Genomic DNA, 21,871 nt, shown 5'->3' with positions numbered 1-21,871 from the left:
TGAAGCGGTAGGATGTAGCCTGTCTGAAGCCATCTGTCTCTTTGTGCGAGCAGCTTCTCTCATGAGATGTGTTTTGGTTGAAACGCTGCTGAGGAGGCTGATGTTTGATGAGGGGGGGGGGGGGGGGGGGGGGGTTGGTTCAGGAGCTCCGCAGGGAGCTGAGATGACTAACTCACAACTCCTCCTAATCTAGGACAAGCACACCTAGACATCCTTCATGACTCTAATGTTTTACTCGTGTCGGGCCAAAAATACGTCCGCTGAGGTTAGCCAAAGTGGGTCGCCCAACAGCTTTTTTTGGATCGCAGAGGAAAAAAGGAAAAAAAAAAAGAGAAGAAAATAAAAAAAATAAAAATGTGCCATCTAAATGATCGCTGTCTTCTGAAACCCACCCTGGACGGCAAAAAGCCTTCCCAGCCAGTTTATTTTTACAAGCGTCAAACTGGGTCAATGACGCCACAGAATATTGCGAAACCTCAATTTCAACAAATTCAAACGACGGCGACGAAACATAAAGTCCTTTTCCAAAACGTTTTATTGGTCTTATAGAAAATAAAGGAAGCTGTATCAACATACAATATATACATCAATAACTTAGACACCTCGGAGAATCACATTTAAAATCCACAGCCGATACTGTATAGGAATACATAGTGCTTATCTACAGATTGCAAAAAAGTACAATAATTTAATTTATAAATAGTTACAATTAACTATAGTCTGTTTTCATACAAAGTACTGCAATATTTTATTACAACCCATACAGAAAAAGAACAAAAACAGAATATTAACTTCATATTACTCACTTATATTCCCTTTGAAACACAAAACCCACTCCACAGAGCAAGAAGAGAGAGAGAAAAAAGAAAAAACCCTGCACAGTCAACCGTTTACAAATTCCACTTTTTTCTTTAAAAAATCCCGACGTCTTGAGAGCTATTAAATTCAACTGCCACACAAATGCTGTTGTGATCCTCTCTAACATGTTGCTTACAAAGGAGAAGAAAAAAAAAAAAAAAAAAAAAGCAATGAACAATTATAAAATTACATCTGCAGAATAAATTACAGTGTTGAGATCAATTAGAACTACGCCACATAATGAGAACAGAAAACGAGGAGCATTAATGACTGGTGTAGCAGCAGAGGAGAACACACACACACACACTAACACTCACAAATATACCAATAAAAAACACAAAAACATTGATTTTTGCATGAGGCCCTTGGGACAGAGGCTACAGCTGCATCCACATTACAAACATCTGTAGGTCCAGCTTGTCTTGGAGCCTGTCAATGTTGAATCTGGGTCTTTGCAATCCGACTAAGGCTGGATATTTTATGGATTCCAGGGTTACTGCGCTTTATTATTATATTTTAGAACTCCATACAAAATTTTTTAAAGAAAAACTGGACCTGACATATGGCTGATTTTTGTCTTCTGAAAATGGTTAGGGTTATTTGCTGTGAGTGGAGCAACAGAGTGTGTTTGGTGGGGGCGTTGAGGTTCCCCTTTTGATAAATGGATAAATTGCCAAGATGTCTTGTATCTGCAAACTGCAATCCCCCAATTTAATAAACGCCGCCAAGTTAAGAGTCGACAGCCGAACACTCCCGTTTGGTGCTGGGAGAGGCGATCTGGCAAGTTTTTCATGTCTTTTATAGACCAGATACAAATTCCCTTACATTTTCTGCTTATTTTTTTTTTGTTTGTTTGTTTTAGTTGTAGATTCACCAAATCATAAAACATGACACTGAGGTTTGCTTCTGATTCAGCAATGTGGCAAAAGTCACTTTTTCTTTTTTAAAACCAGTTAATTAAGCTCAACTTTAGATTCCATAACAGACAGATTTGGACAAAACTATCCTACAATAATTGCAGCTTCTTTAAAGCACGGTTTGTACGTTTCTCTTATACTTTTATGCAATTTGCTGAAGTTCAAAACTTGAGCTTCAATGATTTGACATTTAAACCACATCCAGTTTGGCCAAATCTGGTAGATGATTAAAGTCAATTTGAAGACAGCAGAGAAACCCTGGGATCCTGTCGGCCAGTGCTTTTCATCCCTGGTCCTCCAGGTTACAGACGGTCCCCAGCTTCAGCACCACGGATAGCGATGCCGGCTGATTCACAGCCTTCTGCTGAACTCCATCATCTGAACCGGGTGATTAAAGTAGGGAAACATCTAAAACCTGCTGGCCAGAGTTTCTTGAGGACCAGGGATTTAAAAAATAAATAATAATAATTCTTTATGTACACAAGGGCCAAATGCTTTAACACTTCTCAGGAAAACAACACACACTTAACGAAACAAAAAACGCATCCCAAAACAAAGCAGCAAGAAGTTTTAAACAACATACTAACAACTCTGACAATACTAATTATTCACATCTCTCCAACATCTTTCCACTGAGTTGCATATTAAGGGTCACTTTTTTTTTTTTTTTACATTTTTTCTTTTACAACGGTCATCAGTACCTACTGCAGCTACATACTATACACCAGTATGCGTGATAAAGAGTCGTCGCCTTCGAGGAGGAGATCCAAAGATTGCTTGACAGTGCCACTTGAACACCTTTTTGAAAAAGACACTTGACACGAAAAAAGATTAACTCCACAAGACGGCCACGGCAATAAGGACGCCAACATCAATACTGGGCTATGTCAAGAGTCACAAATACATTTTCCCCCCCGCAGTTAACCCGTCACCGCGGGAAAAGCTGAGCACGTTGACAAGGAGGGGATACGGAGGAACGTGCGCCCAGATCTGTGATGCCGAGGCCTGCTGAGATGTCCGTTTGGAGAGCGACTGCGAGATTAAACGCCTCGGTGAGAGCGCCCCTCCCGGATGAAGCGTGTTCTGTTAATGGCGTCAAACGACCGCGCCCGCCGTCAGGTGTGCAGCTGCTTTAGCGTCGGATCGCCGTTTAACATTACCAGGCGGTGCGACAGTTTGGGGGGTGGGGGGGTTGGGTTGAGAGGTGCTGCTGGCAGCTGCTCTTGATTGTAACTCTACATGTTCATGCCCTGTCTCTTTCTACGTGTGGATTGAAGCCCTTTATGACAAGAAAACTAAATAAAGAGAAAAAAAAGAGGAGTAAACAGAGCTGCCATCCCTGCTGCCACTTTGCTTCTCATCTAGGTCTGTTTGTTTTATTTTTAGAGGCCCGTTTTGTTCCGAGCAAGAACAAGCAGGAGCTTAGTGCACGCGTACGGACCCTCGGCCGAGGCCTGCCACTTTTAATCTGAAGACCAACGGGTAAAGTTACGGAAGAGATGCCGCTTTATTTGGTGGATGATCCAGATGTCGACTTAGGAAACTGCATATACTGTGAGCTACAGTTCTACTTGTGCATCTGCATGAAGGACAAGAATACCATATCAATTCTGAGCTTTGAATGCCGCATTTAAAACAGCCTTCTTCCAGGATAATTGTGCAACAAAAACAAGAATCGGGTACTGAGGTTTAAATTTACTGGGGATTTTTATATCCACGCAGGGTCCAAGGGTGTGCTTTGAATCACTGTCCTGTTGGAACGCCCAACCGTGTCGACGTCTCAACCGCTTTCCCCAAACCATTGCCCTCGGATGAAATTGGCCCGGCGGTCCAGGAACGACACAGGAACCGCCGGAGGTCCAGCCGATGGTAAACTGGAGGCCGCTGGAGCCCCAGCGCTACGGTTCACAGTGAAACAAGTTTAAACGTCGTCATGGATCGAGGTTGAGCTATTTGGCCACAAATGGTGAGGCATTGGAGGCGAGGCTTTCAAACGCCAACTGTCAAGCATGGCAGTGGCGGTATTATGCTGTGGGGCGGTTTTGATTCTGGTAGCACTGATGCCCTGCACAAAAAAAAGGGGTGGGGCTTCAAATTCAAAGCTGTTTCAGACCAGCAGCTTAGTGGTTGAGACTTAAACACAGACGTTCCAACAGGTCAATGTCCTCAAACCCGCATCGAAGCAGTTCCCGAGCGGTCGACAGTGTGTTGACCATGTTTAAGAAAAGAAACCGGAGAAATGTACACTAACCCAAGAATGGCTGTAAACAGTCAGCCAGGATGATGACAGCAGCCGGCTGTTAGCAGCAGAAAGTATGTGGTTTCTCTGCAACTTGCTTAAGGGACAGTTGACCAAATACCACTGGGGGGAGCATGTCAATATTTGGCCTGGATGTAGAATTTTGATCCGATGGCCATTGCAGAAAATACCCCTCCTTCTTAAATAATTGACGTTGTATGGTGTAACGTCAATCAGAATATGAATAATAATTCACATTATAAAAGGGAGGGAAAAAAAGTACATTTAAAGCCCCCAATTAATACGGCCTTCATGTCGACGATGAGTGCATGTACATTTCTGATTGAAACTGGATTTAGGATCCGGTTGAAGGCTGGAAAACGAATCAAATCTTCCCAATACTGATTTTATTTTATTTATTTTTTACTTCAGTGCACAGAGGATGCATTTTAAAAGGTATCCAACATCAGCTACAGCATATATTTCGCTTCAGTTTCAGCTCAGTTTAGGTTCGCCGGCTATTTCACTGATATCTGCCTTACGCTGCTCGCTGACGTAAACCCTTGATGACGCTATGATTCGTAACTAACACCGAGAAAGCAGAGGATATCACAGATGCCAATACGCACACAGACAAACTGACCTTGTTCACACCACCTAGTTTAGCTCTACAAATTTGTATTATTATTATTTTTTTTTAAATAGCACAGCGTTGACATCTATACAGTGAACAACACCGCCACCTTGCCACTTACACTTACACGTCACGCGCTACCCCACTGTACGCGCCTAGTCACTAGAAAAAAAAGCTATCAGACTTCAATAATAAGCCACTTTCGGTACAATTGCAAAAAGAGATGTCACAGGATTTATTTATTTTTAAGTTCTTTTTTTTTTTTTTGACGAGTTTTCTTTTTCTGTATTTCTATAAACAAATGGAGTTTGATCTACCCAAGTAATAAAAACCGAGAACTCAGCGATAGACAAAAGTTTCCTACACTTTAACGATTCAAACAGTAAAGCTTGTGTAAAGACTTTCTTTTGGAAATATCTGACGGACATGTTAAGAAGTAGTTACAAAAAATGCAATATATATTTATATATATATATTTATATATAGATATCTTTTAAAGAAAATTACGTATTTTCTCTATGACCAAAATGAGTGTCCTCACAAATCATGAGGGTATTACTGTAATAACATTCAGGTTTTCGGATATTGTAGCGCAATCTTGTCATATTGGAATGGCACTCAGCTCTGGAACGATATCGCTAAGATAAATACGCAAGATCTCCTTTTTTCCACCCCCACAATGTGTGTGTTTTCAGTGCATACATATATTATTGCATCTACCAGTCATGTCGATAATGAAAACTTCACTGAAGCCTTTCACGGATGCATAAACGGAAATGAACGCTAGGTTTTGTCAGCACGGTTTTATGCCTATTATCACTGAGAGACACCTAACACCAAAACAAAAAACAAATATCACGATTTGGACTTAAATTGCTAGTTTTGGGTTAGTTAAGTTGTTTTGAAGACTTCCGTAGTACTAAGGCCAAGAGTGTGACCTTTTATTATTGATCCTCGTTCAAGTCAGTGCAGAATAACAAGCAAGAGGGCCTTAAATTGTAAGATTTGTCTGAGTCAGTGTCATGAAACTGAAGGGAAACAAAGAGGGTCGCTTCTTTTTTCAGGTAGTGACCACCTGTGAGACTTTCTTCAGACTTGAAGAAAGGAGAAGACTGCTGAGTTGCATTGCTAAGGGTGAATTAGGAAGCATTTTATGAGCGGACCCTGCACCATGTTAAAATGCACTGACAAGCTTAGAGGGCGAACATCTTCGCTCTGCCCGTTCTGCTACTACGACCTGGCCTCCGTTTTGGATTTGACGATGGTGATGACGCTGGTGGCAGCTACTTTACCAGGGATGAGGGGCCCTATCACAGAGGCCATGGATCCCCTTCCTGTAGTCACGGGGCTGCGGGCCACAGTCCTGGCAAAGCTCTGGAGGGCTTCGTACTTTGAGCGCAGAGCGTCCAGCTCCACCTTCATGCTGGCGTTCTCCGTCACCAGCTTGTCCACTTCCTGTTGCAGCTGGGCCTTTTGTTTCTCCAGCTCCTCCTTCTGGGTGACGCGCTTCACCCGGCAGCTGGCGGCATAGCCGCGGTTCTTCAGGGTGCGCCGCCGCTGCTTCAGCTGCAGGATCTCCTCTTTAGAGAGCCCCCGTAGATGCTGGTTGAGTTCGCGCACCGACATGGTGACCAGCTCATCGTCCGTTAGACTGGTGCCGTTTTCCCCCGGCTCCCGCTTCACCTGCAGAGATAAATCAATTAGAAATGGCTTGATGTTAAAATGGGTTTGTGTAAGTCACCGTGAAAACTAGGGGTGGGCGATGTAACGATACTAGATCGTGGAAGGTGGGCAATTATTTTTGCTCCGTTTTTACCAAAAGGCCATATAAGCAACTATGACTTGTTGTCAATGGCTGGATCATTAGCTGGACAAAAGTATAATTGATCATAAACAGAAAATACACATTTTATCATCTGCTGGCAACAGTAGACATTGCAACTGAACAATGAAATGTGACCCACCATCCTGAGAACTGAAACGTTATACTTGTAACCCTTGGGAGTCCCTTCATTTTGTGCTCCACCTGTGTCCGTTGGACACAAAGAAATATTCTTTTAAACTTTGACAAAGAAATTTTTTAACAGTGAGCATATATCAACATGTTTTTTTTGCCATTGAACAAATAAATCTATTTAATTCATTATTTATCAATTTTCTGAAATTTTAACCCTTTTCCGGGTTTAGCCATCCTTTGCAAAACTCATTGTAGCAAACAGAAACGTAAATTTGACAAACATTAAAATTGTATTTTTTTTCCCATCCCATATGGGCAAATTGTATTTTTTGGGGGGATGTAATCCACGCTTGGCAATTATAAAAATAACTAGCAGCAACCTTGAATCGGATTTTGTTTAAGAATTTTTGAGCAAAGTCAATAAAAAGCTGCAAAATACTATAATTTGTTTCCATTTCATGTAAGGAAGTTTATGGATGCCCAGTACATTAAAAAAAATAATAATCAATCAAAATTGTCTGTGGAGAATACAAAAAACACAAACACAAACAAACAAAAAAACATGAAATTTTAAATATCAGAGAAGGATATACGAAAATTGGAAATCAAATTGCAATGTGTTGAAAAATGTGTTTTGAATAATTAATTGGGACAACATGCAAAAGGGACAAGGGTTACTCTACTTAGACATATAACATGGAAGAAATAAATATGGAAAATTAATATTCAACAAAAGAAAAACATAAATGATATATTGTTGCCACAAAGGATAATCATAATAAATAAAAAGGAATTTAATCAGAAATGCGTTTTTTACCTTTAAGGCCTTGTTTCCTTTGTTTATGGTATTCATGCCACAGGAGCAGCTTCCACCTGTACTGCTGGTTGTTCTGTGAAGTCATAATGATAAAAAAAAATTATAATAATTATCTGTCAAAATGAAGAATTTATTTCAATGCAAAATGTTAGTTTTCTGTCAAATAGGCCGCAGCATGAGCTTGACCCAAAAATGCAAAGTAGGTCAAGGACTTCAGACATCCTTCTCGCTGAAAGTGTTGGAATAGAGCGCTCTCCCAGCATCTGTCAGAGCAAACAGATCATTTGAAAGCCTGTCTGCCTCCAGCGGAGGTCAGACTGAATTTAAACGTTAGTAGGAAGGTACATGAAGCTTCTGCGCCGTGTTCAGCCGGGATTATGACTAGTTCCGGGGGAAACGGAGGAGTTTCTTCTCTCAGGTACACGGGGCAGCAAGCCACCCAGTCTAGACGGACGCACCTGGCCTGGAATCAGGCCGGCTATAATCCCACAAATCGATAAGAGAGACGTAACTAGCGCAGTGGCCAGAGTAAGCGGGCTGCAATGCAGGTTCATTGTGTCGCGTCAGGACAGAGGGAACACCCAGGGAAGCCGTGCCAGCGAGAAATCTAACCGAGGGGTGTGAAGACGGAAAGGTCGAACGCCGTCCGTCGGGTGAGCTCTATCACAAGATGAGTTACAAAATAAGAAAAAAGAAAAAAAAAATGCACACACTCAGGGTTGTGGTTCTGGGAGTTTTGCTCTGCGCGCAAGAAATGCTGTGTCAGCGACACCCACCACAGTCCGCCCACCCAGCACATTGCCTCTGTAAGCTGATTTACACAGCCGACAGTGTGTTACTACAGAGTACATAAACAAACATGCTGGATTTCAGTTCCCCCCCCCCCACCACCTTTTTTTTTTTCTTTTTCAGACGGCAACATGTTAAATAAAGAATCGCACAAAGAGCTGCGGCCACTGTGATGTGTGCGTTTATGGCCTCCGAGCACATTAAGCAAGTCACGTATGATGTGTGGAGAAAGCTCAGTGAGGTAAGACGAGCGAAAAAAGGAAAAAAGGGAAAAAAAAAAAAAACAGATGAGTCGCAGCTCTGGAGTGCACTATAAGAAGGCCAGCGTATTACCATGGCAACAAAAGGGGAGCTACAGGTGGACCGGTCACCTGAGCCAAACAGGGAGAGACAGACGCTTGTTAAAAATGACCTAAATACGACACAATTGTACAGGCTGGGGGGGACACAACATGGGGTCAGATTGTGACTGGAATTTTTGATGCTTTTCACTCCGAAGGAAAAATAAATAAATAAATAAAAAACATGGCCTGGCTCCTCATAAAAAACAGCAGTGTTACACTTTGATGTGGCTGTTGATATAAAAAGCCCGCACCCCACCCTGCCTTTGGTGGACTTTTTTTTTTTTTTTTTATTTATAAATGTGGTGTTTTCATCCCTGATGCGCCGGCCGTGAACACTCGCCTGATAGTAACACCTACCGGCTTTGTGGTGACTCATTTCCAGTAAGCATTTGGACCACAGATGCAGAGCGTAATGGGATAATGGTCCGTCTGATGATGCACGGATAATGGACAAATAGACAGGAAAGCACCAGGCTAATAGCTATTGGGATGAGAGCAAGAGGGGAAAAAAAAAAAAAAAAAAAAAGAGAGCCATGGATGCACCGATCAGGCGTCGGGCGACCAATGCCGATTTCCTTTTTCTTCTTGATGCCGGTTATAACTTTGAACAAGACCAAAAACATTTTTTTATTAAAAAGGGACTATTCACTACTGAATGACAACATTATGACATGTCCCTACCATTTATCAGATTGTTAATAAGCTCAGAAAGAGTCCAGGAAAACACGATCCGTTTATGGATTAGAAATTGTGGGAGTTTTTACGCATACAGACCGACTGCAAGGTAATAAATAAATAAATAATGATTTATTATCGGAGCTGATCAAGAGAAAATATTCAGCTTGATTTCAAAACCGCCAACATTGTCCAGTCTGCCTTACCTATGATTTAAAGTCATTTTAATGAGATGCCAGAGAAAGAGCTGATGGACAACGCCCTCCCCCCCCCCCCTCCCTGTTGCTGCCCACTGCCTGTCAGCTGACTTGGAGAGAAATCTGGTTGTTTGCTAATATCTTTTGCCACAATTACCCCATACAGTGAAAGTGTGGAAACTAAACCCATCATTTTTATTACAATTACACTCTTTAAAACCATAGCTAGCAAGCCGGGCCCTGTGTAAATCCATCAATTTATTTTATTTTCCTCCTCTCTCAGACTCTGGAAAAAGAAAATATATTGATAATATTATATTGATATTGCTGGCTGGCTGATAGCACGATTAATTAACGAGCAAACAGCCGCTTGTTCAACTCGTCTAGTTCCTCTATAAGGAGCAGGAGGCCAAAAAGCTACATTATAATGTGCAACTCGCACTAAAACATTATCGCTAAATTAGGCAGGCAGTATTTTTATTTTATTTTTTAGATCAAGTCTAAGTAAGTAAATTGATTTCTTTTAACTATAGCATTAACATAACTGTCACAATCAATGTTACATGTTCAGAGACATCGGTCTTGGATGTCTCTGTCGGTGTGCCGCAAGGATCAATACTTGGTCCCCTGTTATTCTCCCTGTACATAAATGATCTTCCCAAAACATGTAATAATGTAAATTTTCAAACATATGCAGATGACGCTGTAATTTATACTCATGCAAGGAGTGTTAAAGAGGCAGCTTCTATTCTGATCTTAGCCATGGAGCAAGTAAATGACTGGCTTTTTAAATCATGTTTGCTTCTCAATTCCAAAAAAACGGTCTGTTTCATGTTCTCAAAGCAATCAAAAGAAATCAAAAGCTCCGGAGTATTCTTGAGAGGAGATGAATTACAACTTGTCACAGAATTCAAGTACCTCGGCGTGATACTTGATTCAACTTTGTCTTTCAAAAATCATATTAAAAAAAACTTGCCAATACTGTCAAATTTAACCTTAAAACTATTTAACACTTGGTGCTGCTAGAATGGTTCTTGACTCAATGATTTTATCTCACATTGAATACTGCATCACAAGTTGGTCTCTCACCGCAGTTACAAATTTAAAATTAATTGAATCACTGTACAAAAAAATCCGTTAAAGTGTTTGACCAAAAACCCAATTCTTTCCATGTATGAAATATCTTGAATAAGTACAATCTCTTAAATTTTGAACATTTTATACATTTTAAGTATGTATGCTTCATTTATAAAGCGCTACATGGACTAGCTCCACCTCCTGTGTCTACCCTGTTCAAACCTTAGACTTCAAGTGGCCTGAGAACCAGGGCCTCCTCCAGAGGAGACTGTGAGGTCCCTCACAGAAGAACAACTTTTGGTCAGAACACTCTCTCTGTGAGAGCCACTAACATATGGAACAGTCTTTCTCTGCACATACAGGAGAGCCCTACAGTGATCAGCTTTAGAGCTCAACTCAAACTATAGATGAAAACAAACCAGTCATGTGACCACTAAACTTTTAACATTTTCCTTGTGATGCTTATATTGTATATTATATGTTCTTTCTTATGCATTTGCCTGCCTAGGGACTACGGATGAAAACTTGCTTTGTAGCTATAATCCGGCATATTTACATTTGTTTTTATACTGATGTTCATTAATGTGCTTTGTCCCTATTCAAATAAATAAATAAAAATGTTTGTAGTGACAGGAAGAATCGGTTGTCTGGTAAACAACATTATAATGAACAGTATTTTTATAACTGTAATACTACAAATGCTATTTATTCTTAGGAAAGGGGTTATATATCATTTTTTTCTTGTGTTAAAGAGAAACAGCAGGATCGGTTTATACTTTTTTTTTTTGTTATCAATTGTTTATGTAAATACCGCGATACGGTGAAATTGAGGAAATTTCCCCCGAGGCTACCATAAAGTGGTGGCCGGGGGTCTCACACTGGGCCATGCCTATTAAAGAGACACGTTCTGTCACACAGCTGTGTGAAGGCATGGCTTGGCATTCTGAAAGCTCGCCATATGACACCGAGGAAAGATTGCGCCCAGGCTGCAAGCCTCCAGCACAGGCTGCTGCCAACAGACGGCTAGCAGTGACAGGGCATGGCAGAACAACACAGACAAGGTCCAATGCACAGCTGCTCCCTTCCACTGCCGGGCACGTCATACCTCACGGAGACAAAGAGGCATCCACACAAACGGCTCGGCCGGGGGAGAGGAGAGAAAGCACACCTACAATTTTCTGCAGAAATGACAAGGAGATGTCAGGGGTGCTCCGGCGAGTTATTTGATTGTGACATGACGGCTTCGGGTTCAATAATTCAACCGAAAAAAAAACAGAAAAGTCCTGCAGCGTATCGCCTCGCATTAATAATTCCAGGCCCTGAGCGAGCGTCTGGCCACGGTAGGTGAGATCTGCGGCTTCGGAGCGCGGGGGGGGCATCGCAGACAAGGGGCGCAGGCGTCTTTTGTGGATGCTTGCTGAATTTTTATGAATCGCCTGGAAGAACGCTGACAAATCATGGCTGATTGCTTGTGGAGGAGAGACATCACACCCACAGGAAATGGGGGGGAGAAAAAAAAATGCTGAGTGTGGTCACCCACAGAAAAGGAATGGTTAGAGACAGACAGAGAGGGAAGCGAGAGAGGAAAAGAGAGGACGGGATGAAAAGAAAGAGACGAAAAAGCCTTGTGTAAAAAAAAAAAAAAAAACGCGTGGTCGGCACATTTAGAGGTGCCTTGAGTGGAGCAGGTTGAGTTAGAAAAAAAACAAAAAACATAAAGTACTGATCTCAGCAAGGACCAGAACCAAGGTGCCAATTAGAAGTTGTGAAGTTGAGCCAACGCAATAAGAGCAGGCCAGTCAACCATCACAAGCTGCCTTTGTTCGTCCAGATCTACACGGGCAAGCTCAGGTTCATAACCAAGAATGATGATAACAACAATAGAACAAAAAAAAAAAAAAAACCTGCTATTATTAGAGCTGAAGTAACCAGATAGGTCTGGCCAGGAGCCAGCAGCCTGCCTTAAAGATCTCGCCCCCTTTCACAGGATCTCTCCTTGGGGTTGCCAAGGATGAACACCATCAGCTGGGGGACGTTTTGTGATGGGGATCCGGCTCCGAGGCTCCCGTGCGCTGTGTCCCTATGATGAATATTTATCGGTGTCATTTACAGCCTGAAACGGGGGGTGGGGGGGCTTAGAGGGGAGGGGTGGCGGTGGGGTGGAAGCTGAATAGAGATGCTCAGGAGGTGATTCTTTCAAGGATACATCCAAGGCTCTTGTGTCAACAACTGCCTCAAAATGGCGGCAGGCTGGTGGGGGCAGGGAAGGTTATATTTTTGGGGACTGGAGGTGGCACGCGTGGTGGGCTGCAGGAGAGAGCCATCTCCACTTGACAGCAGCGTAACGAGATTAGCGGGGCCCGTAAGAGCAAACCAAACCCCCGAGAAACCTGCCTCGGAATCCAGATTACGACGGCGCCTGCTGTCTGAATACTAAACAAGGGCTGGGAACGACGAACAGGTTGCTGAGCCAAGGTAGCGGATTGCACATCACCTAACGCAAGCGCATTCACAAAGACAGAAAAGCAAAACCACACATGTGCATATATATATATATATATATATATATATATATATATATATATATATATATATATATATATATATATATATATATATATATATATATATTCTGTGTTCAGGCATATTGGTGATGGGGTAAATACAAGCAGACGGTGGCGCTCCATGATGATAAAGGCTGCTCCCTGGGTCTATTCATCTCTCCACTAATCCATACCCACGTATTGCCATCACCTCAGCCTGCCAGTTTGGGTCTCTTGGCAATTAAGCAATGCAAGTTGACAAATATATAGAAATTCCCACTTATTGTGGTTCCCCTTATGGCCAACTTGGTCCTAATCAAAAGAGTAAATATGGGTGACCTCCCTCTGGTATTACTGATTGAAGCTTTTTGGCCACAGACTTTATAATTGACAAAGGGTCAATCATGAGAAGATTACTTTAGATAGTTTGTCAAAGCGGGTAGAAAACGTCCCCGTTTATGAATCGATGCGAACGCATGGTGGGTACAAAACCGCTGAGACAGCACAACTACGACGTGGCAAATGGACAGAATGACCGACATCCACAAAACTGTTTTCAGTAAAAGAAACTTGGACTTTTTTTTACTGTTCAAAGTTTGGACAATTTCACAATTGCAAGACAACTACCATTATGGGACAGTTTCCATTATCAACTTATACCAAAGCTTTAAACATGTACAGTTTACACCCGTTAGAGATGTTTTATTATAACTTGACGCTAAAGTTTAAAGTCCCTCTAAGTAGATGCCAGAAGAAGCGTCTAATGCTTGTTAAAGATTACGTTCTCTTGGCTTGGCTCCTTTAAACACATCAACTTGAAAAGCTATTTGATTATGTTATCCATTTTTATTTGATTTTTCCAAAGTTATACAGTGACAATTTTATGCCGGCCAATGTCAATTTCTCACACTAGAAAAGCAAAAATTGTATAGTTCAATGTCAAAAAGAGTAAAAAGTAAACAATAAATATCAGTTTACCTTAAGGAAATTAAAAACAATCTGCTTGCATCTGTTGTATAAAGAAAAAAAGAACTGTATGAATGACTTTAATTGACCAAATTCTTGGAAAGTTTCTACTTATTTCGCCTGCTGATCCAGCCTAACGTAAATGAAATACTTTCAGCTCTCAGGCCAAAAAACAAACAACTTTCGGAGGATGATCCAGAAGTGTAGACATTCACAGCTTATCAAGCATCTCACTTTAATGTCATTAACAAAGAACAATCCTCATGCTGGTTACCAAAACGATATTAAAACGCACAAACAAAATGGATAAAGCTATATTAGCTCGTTATGATTCAAGATTTTATCCCAAGTCTATATGCAGCCTCATTCGATTGTTCTAACCGAGTTCAGGACGATCTAATGTGATTCGCCAAAACACTCCGAGGCCGTACGCCACGAGCTTCCCGCCTCAAGAATTCAACGCGCCTCCGCAAGACGCCCTACTTTCAGCGCCTCCCTTCTAATTCGGATTCAAAAAAGATCACCCAGAAACTCCGATCTAATCATTTCTCCTGTCAGCTGAGCGGAGTCAATTATCAAGCAAGCTGCATGCGTCGGGAGGCATTTAACTGCAAATTAAAAATCAGACTCCTCTGATTGCTCTGGAGGAGAGACACGGGCTGAGCGGTGCAAACCTGTGGATGGGGGGGGGGGGGGGGAACCTGCGTGCGAGTGCATCTGAGTAACAGTAAGGTGCGACGGGAAGAGGGGTGGGAAGCCATTAACTACTAAGTATTCAGAGCGTGAAATAAGACTGGCAAAAAAAAAAAACAGTGAGGGGAGGAATCATTCGACGGCTTTCAGAGTGGAAATGTGATCCGCGTGTAGTAAAAGGGAAACACTCATCTGTGTTCCTTTGACCAGCGGAGGGTCTAAAAATAAACTAATCAGGCTGGTGTGCGATCTTTGTTGTCGACGTGGCTCCGGCACTGAGGGGGGCCAATGGACAGTTAGTAAAATCCCGCTGGCAGCGGAAACATGTGAATAAATTGACGGCCTCGGTTCAACTTTATGCCAATACCGCAGTATTAGGATGCGAAATTATTCAATAACAAGCGGCACACTGACAGCAACCGTTCCAAATAATGACAGTAATGGGACTTTGTAATTATTGTGACAGGAATTGGAGTCGCTGCCAGTTTAGATCGTCTGAAAACAGAGGATTGACGTGAAATACAGCAGAGAAAGGAAACTGATGACTATTTTTTTTTTTATTACTGAGCTCTTCTTAAGAGGTTTTCTTTCCCCTCATTCTACAAACACAGAAGTAGACACACACACACACACACACACACACACACACACACACACACACACACACACACACACACCTGTAGTTACCTGTCTGCTTTAGGTTCAACCCAATGATGCAAAAAGAAGGGCCAGCAGCTTTGACAGCTTGCATATTATCAACCTGCACTGATAAGGACCCTAAATAATATTTACTATTTTAAAAAAATATATATATAAAATATTAGGCTGAGGTCTTAAAATGAAATTACAAACTATACAAACAAAAAAGCAAATCAAACTATGTTTTAAGACATTCAGACATAATTATTTCAATGCTTTCAGATGAGATGCAAAGGAAACATAAAATTTGCATTATTCTGTTCCGCAAGTAAATTCAAACCCATGTCGTTTTAGTGTTGTTGTTTTTTTTTAAATAATCAGGTTTAAGCATTTTTTTAAATAAATTCACAGATCAGAAAATGTATCTTTTCAAACGAGGATAAGATTAATCTTCCAAAAAAAAAAAAAACATTTGAATGTTCTGCTATTAATGGTTTTCTCCAATTTGTAACATCTCTTTGTGAATCCAGTGGTTTTCCCTGATTGTTTTGTCTCATCTGATTCCAAAGTTCGGACAGTTTACCAACAGGTCGCAGTTTTAAAGACGGTATTTGTCAGACTTTGTTGGGGGTATGGCTCAAGCTGACCGCCTCTGACACAAAGTCAGAGAAGCAAGGCTGGGATGGCTCAGACGTGTGTGGAGGCAGGTTGGGGGATCTACTGCTCAAGGGGCGTTGAATATGAAGCTGCCAGGGAGAAAGAGAAAAAAAAAAACATAAAAAAGGTGCATGGATGTAATGCAGGAGGATATTCAAAGGGCTGGTTTGACAGAGGAGGGTGCTACGGACGGGTGGAGATGGAAGTGGGGGATTTGTGGCGGCAACCCTTCAAGAGTGCTGCTAAAAGAATTTGCCAGAATTGTTCCTGGTTTACGTTTTTCATTTGGTAAAATGAGGTCATATATGTCGACGGAGCTATACAAGAATCACAACCTACGATGGAAGCTCATCAGAAAAAAAAAAAAAAAACTAAAACAAACACAGTAGCTGCAGCCCTGCATAGAAGAAGAAAAAAAAGCATCCAGCACATTAATATCTTGACTTCTGCATCCAGTTCATGTTGCTTTGAAGTGAAAGCGTGAATCACTGCCCCCGGGGGCGTTTTTCCTTTTTTTTCCAAAGTTGCTGAGAAAATGAGGCTTATTTAAAAGGACTAGTTTGTACTCTCCGATGTTTTCTAGTCTTACAGAATCTATTTCCAGGCTCGGCCGCCACTATTTACTCTCTGAGCGGCTCCGCCGGTACAAGCTGGGGGCCGGCAGAAGAGACTCTGGACCTTCAACTGGATCTGCCTGCAGGACTCGCTTATACAGAAGACAATAAAAGAGAATGCCAGATACTCCAGATACTGGCAGAAGGACGAAAAAAAAAGAAACTGGCATTTGAAAAGTATATATATATATATATATATATATATATATATATATATATATATATATATATATATATATATATATATATATATATATATATATATATATATATATATATATATATATATATATAGTATTGACTTGACAGCTCAACCTTTTACAGCACAAATGCTAAACAGAGCAGTTTCATTAGTATCACTGCGCATTGGGGATTTCAATCAGTTGAAACATTTCATCGACTAAAGCTTCGAAGCTTCGTCAAATATTTAAAAGAAGACAAGAAACAAGGACCTTTTCATCGCCTTTTCTCTCACTGCTTCTTTTTGAAATTGATTAAACGAGCGGGGTTTCTACAGAATAACAACCAAACAAAAAAGAAAGAGATTAATTACGTCTGCCTTCAGGTTATCACACTTGTGTGACTCTCCAAATACGACAATCCAATAAAAATACAAGGTCCCAACCTTTTACTTCAGGATAATTAAACAAAAAAAAAAAAAAAAACTTTAATCAAACATAACTGCACATTCATTACATGTTCCTTAACTAATTTCCCCCAAAAAGAGTTCTACGCCCATCCTTAAAAGTCAATAGAGAGGAACTAATCAAAGATTGAAAGCATAAATAAATGTTTTCAATTAAGACGTTTGATGTCGTACACAAAAGCATCGTGTAATTCTTTTACAGATGCCGGACTTCAGAACCTGGCAACTTTCCCTTCATCATCAGCAAGCCATGACAAAGCATTTCTTTTCCTCGCTGTCAAATGCATCAAAACTACGAAACCCAACAATTTACAGTTAATAAAAGGAAACCAACAACAGCTTCAGTCAATTTTTGGGGGGATTTGTTTACTTAATGCATGCATTGATGCAAACATGGGAGATATTGCTGTTAGATATAACAAAAAAAACTTCCAAATTTCAAAGAAACTGCAACACGTTTCGATTTTTTACGTGGTTTTATTCTTCGGGAGAAAATCTGAAGCTGCAGGTCAGGACTCAAACAAAACTGGAAATTTGCATCGACTAAAACAGAAGCAGGATTGGGACAATCGTGCAAAATCTCAGCTGCTGCTTTATGTAAACCCCATTCAAAGAGTTTTGCGCATAAGGTCAAAAGACATGAAAACATATCAATTGTTTCCCATTTAACAATTCAGTTATATGACGATCGCAACCATCACTCACAGAAATACCGGACGGTCATTCAGAGAATGGAATGGGCCAATTAATCGGATCTGATCTGTGATCCCTGGGTCAGATCACTAAAATCATTTTCAATCCATTTCCTGATCAACCAGCAGCTTTCAGTTGTGCTTTCATCGACTTTTTCCGATTAAAGCCGCGGTTTGATGCACAAAAAATAACTAACTCTTGTAATTCCTTTACTTTCAACCTACAGCACATGTTTTTGTATTTTATGTGTTAAGGGCCTTAGAACAAAACAAAAGGGGAATCGGTCAAAATTGCAACTGGCAGGTCAGCCCTCAAAGAAAAATAGTAATTAGTACAGGGCAGGAAAATCTGAATCAAGTTTAATCACCAAGTAGGTTTGCACTTACAAGGAATTTGACTTGGTGTTGATGGTGCAGACAAAAAAATAAGATCACAGTAAAATAAGAAGTAAAAAGGATATATATAGAGAAGCTATATACACTGTGTGTGATGGTAGGAGCTTTAAAATAAGCTCCTACCACCCTTAACCTCCTCAGAAAATGTTAAAACATATCCTGCGAGACATCCACTAAAAACAGTCTTAGTTGTGTCTTTTAAAGCACCTGAAAAAAGAAAAGCAAATCCAAGGAGACTAACCCCGAGCCATTCACTAGTTTCATCTTTACTTTGTTTCTAACAGCATTAGGGGGATTTCTTAGTTTTTTTAAATCACCTGCAGAAGAGTTTAACGCCGATCTGTTCCGCACAGAATTTAGTCAAGATAAAAAATTAAAAAAAAATAGTATTAATGAAAAGGTTAGCCACGAAAAGTACACGCGCTTATGCTCGTCACGTTTACTCCACTAAGTTCTGAGTAAACAGAGAGCGCTAATGAACACGGCATGTCTAAGTCAAGCTCCAAGAAACCCATCAAACACAGTTTTTCCTCCCGACTCTATCTGGATGAAAGTATTACTTTGAGGAGTGAAAGGGGGGAAGGGGGGGAGATATCGCAATGCTTAGCAATCCTAATCCGCACAACACTTGCAAGAGGTTTCATCACCAACATTCCCTCCCTATTCCAAAAAGGGAGGGCTGGGGGAAAAAAATAAAAAATAATATTGATCCTTTCCCCTTCCTTCCTCCGAGGCATTTCTATTTCCCTGTGCAGCTTAAGCAGCACTTTTGTGGACAAATCCTGCATTTGTGTTCCTTTCTGGAGGCTAATAATTGTCCTGAATAGGCGTAACGACTCCCAAAGCGCGGCTGAGTTGGCTGCGCGGCTGGTGTCGGCGGGCCGGGCTGCACCTTCTGCGCAGAGCTATAGGTCTTGCTTCGCGTTTCATCAACCTCACATATCCCTCTTCCTCCCTCTGCCGCCTGCCCACTACGAGCAACGCCACCGGGCACGAGTTGTGCTCTCAGTTCACCTCTACAATAACCGGCCTTTATTTCATCCTCACCGCCTCCGTGAGAGAGGGGATAAATCTACGGGCCGATCCCCCGCCACTCCGTCCGAACCCCTTTATATGGACCATCATCTTTCCTTGTTACCTGCAGAGAGAGGCAGGACAAGGGGCATTACGCTTTATTGCAAAGCCGAGGTTTTGATGTACGGCGGCCCCGTCTGCTAAACACACTTCAATGCACTCCCCCCCTTTCTCTTGCATGAACAGAGATGATGAAATAAGTTGGGTATCTGAGCAAGAACGGGCAACTTCTATGTGTTTTAGCCGCGGCTGCTGTGTGTGCTCAACAGTTTCCAAGGTGACTTTTCAAATTGCACAGAGACCGTCCATGGATAATTCATTACCTGCAACCCTCCGCGAGCTTTAATAGGCAGCAAATTTCATCACGTCACACTCAGGGAAACAAGAGCAAGCTGTCATCCCCAAAATGAGAGTAATTAAGAGTTGCAACCCTTTGGAGTAAATCACAGGGAAGGTAAATCTTAAAGAAGAAGAGATTAAACACACAAGCCTCATTTGTTTACAAAATGTACATATTAAGTGCAAGCTAATGTTATTTCCCCCCTCCCTCTCCATTCTGTCAACAATTAGACCTGACCCATTTAAAAAAAAAGAGCCTTGGATTAAAATAACACAACACATATTTGCTTATTGCGCAATTTTTAAAAAACGCTTTTGACACCGCAGTTGACACCTAAGCACTTAGTCTAAATGCGTTTGTTGATGTCCATCAAGAGAGCGCTGCAATAAAAAAATAAAAATAAAAGCCACATTCTCAGCGGAATGTCGATGAGGCTATTGATAAATTGCATGATGGGTCATCACTTGATGCTGAAGGCTTTGACGGCAGGAAAGAGGGAGAGAGAGAGGGAGAAGGAGAGAGAGATCAGCAACCAGATCTCTATCCCTTCCCCTGCTTATTACGACGGACTCGGCGATAAACATCGACCCTCATCAGGCGAGGAGACCTTTGTCCGGCTGGTGCCATATTTCTGGGTGGATTCTGACCGAGAAGAGCGCCTGAAATACACCATTGTGATGATTCAGCATGATAATAATAATAATAATAATAAAACATGTCCCTCCTTGCTAGTTAGGAATTTTCCTTTTTCTTTTAATGAAGCAATAATAATAAAAAAAAGGGGGGGGGGGCGCAAAACCGATCGGTGTTGCTGCAGATTTTCAAACAGTGGTTAAATGAATGAGATTGTCACTCCAGGCGAAGCGATCCCGATACGAGAAGAGGATGGATTTCCTGGAAGATCAAAATTCATGCATGTACAAAAAAGCTTAGCGTTTCAAAACAATCGCGTCAGATTTTGACCCCCCCAAAATCCCATTAAAAATAATAAATAACAATAATAATGTCACAAAAGGACACTGCAACCAACCTGATCTGGCTACACCGCTGGCTGGCGCTCGCTCCTCCGCGCAACGAGGTGATGAAGCAGCAGGTTTGACCAGCGAGAAGCGCATGAGTTGACAAACCCCAAACCGAGAGGCGCTCAGACGCGACGGGCAAAGCAAAGCAAAAAAAATAATATTAATAGTAATAATAGAAAAAAAAGCTGATCCAGGCGTGACTTTCAACACCGAGCAAGCTAATCACGGCAAAGGGGAACCTGCACAGGTCACACGCTGGCGACACGCTCCCGACATTCCGCGACCCAACCTCTCGGCGGCCCCCGCTCGTGTGAAAAGTGGCAAAACAACTCCCCGCCTACAAAAAACAAGCAAGCAGCAAAAGGGCGACGCGAAAGCGAGGAAATCCCCGCGCCTCTGCTTAAGCATTACAACCGTGGCACCGAGCCATCCCCCCGCAGGGTGGTGGGAGTCATAGCCGCCAGGTGCGAACCGGATGTTCAAATCCCGCTCCGCGAACGAGAAAATCTGCTTTTATGTAGTCGCATTTTTTTTTTTTTTTCTTCCTACGAGCGTACAAAATATTAGCCAGGCGTAGTAAGAGCCAAACCTCGACCGCTAAACAACCCTAAAACGCTTCAGGTTTGAGCTTTCAAAATAAAATCCCCCCCCACCGCCACTCACCAGAGGATAAACGTTGGGATTCGGGATTCGCTTTAGTTTGAAATCCCGTTTGTGGGAGCTAAGGGAGTTAGCTTGACGAGCTAGCTGCGCTAATACGTCTCTGCACACTCAGCACAACAACAGCGCGTCGCTTCGCCTCACAGACCCACCTGGGTTTTAAAACAACGTCGCCTCCCCCTCCCGAAGTCAGAGCTGCCGAACTCCTCTTCCACGACCTCGGCGAGGAGGGCCGACCATTACAGACGAATGCGCATCTGGTTTTAGCGACAGGGTGGAGGAAAAAGGCGATTTCCAGACATCGGCTCGTGCGCTCCTTGTTGATGGCTTTCTTGTACCGAAGCCAGACGTCATCGTGTTTGGTCACGTGTCTCCATTCATGAAAGGTCTACTTTCCTCAAAAGAAAAGCACGCATCTGAATAAT

At 41.9% G+C, this 21,871-nt stretch overlaps 1 protein-coding gene across 5 annotated transcripts; it reads right to left on the bottom strand.

Annotated features, from left to right (window-relative positions):
• Window positions 1-517: 517 nt before the first annotated feature.
• On the bottom strand, window positions 518-21,812 carry LOC105936187 (transcription factor MafG). 5 transcript variants are annotated; one of them, XM_021323748.2, is made up of 4 exons: window positions 21,599-21,812; window positions 7,423-7,495; window positions 6,613-6,674; window positions 518-6,331 (listed from the first exon to the last, which is right to left on the bottom strand). In XM_021323748.2, the coding sequence occupies exons 3-4, from the start codon at window positions 6,613-6,615 to the stop codon at window positions 5,879-5,881; spliced, it is 456 nt and encodes a 151-aa protein (XP_021179423.1). In that variant the 5' UTR covers window positions 6,616-6,674; window positions 7,423-7,495; window positions 21,599-21,812; the 3' UTR covers window positions 518-5,878. The 5 variants fall into 5 exon arrangements, with proteins under 5 accessions (XP_021179423.1, XP_012732338.1, XP_012732336.1 ...); XM_012876884.3 differs by lacking the exon at window positions 21,599-21,812 and adding an exon at window positions 20,795-21,511; XM_012876882.3 differs by lacking the exon at window positions 6,613-6,674 and having other exon boundaries at window positions 21,599-21,811.
• Window positions 21,813-21,871: the final 59 nt, after the last annotated feature.

This window comes from Fundulus heteroclitus, chromosome 16 (genome assembly GCF_011125445.2).
Source record: "Fundulus heteroclitus isolate FHET01 chromosome 16, MU-UCD_Fhet_4.1, whole genome shotgun sequence".
NCBI classification, from domain to species: Eukaryota; Metazoa; Chordata; class Actinopteri; order Cyprinodontiformes; family Fundulidae; genus Fundulus; species Fundulus heteroclitus.
Note: the sequence above shows the minus strand (reverse complement) of the source record. Positions and strands in the feature narration are given on the sequence as shown.

Excerpts from the sequence above, each read along its gene's own strand:
- LOC105936187 (XM_012876882.3), bottom strand. The coding sequence starts at position 7,458 with ATGAATACCATAAACAAAGGAAACAAGGCCTTAAAG. Across the intron at positions 6,332-7,422 it reads AAGGAAACAAGGCCTTAAAG|GTGAAGCGGGAGCCGGGGGA; the intron begins GTAAAAAACGCA and ends TTATCTCTGCAG.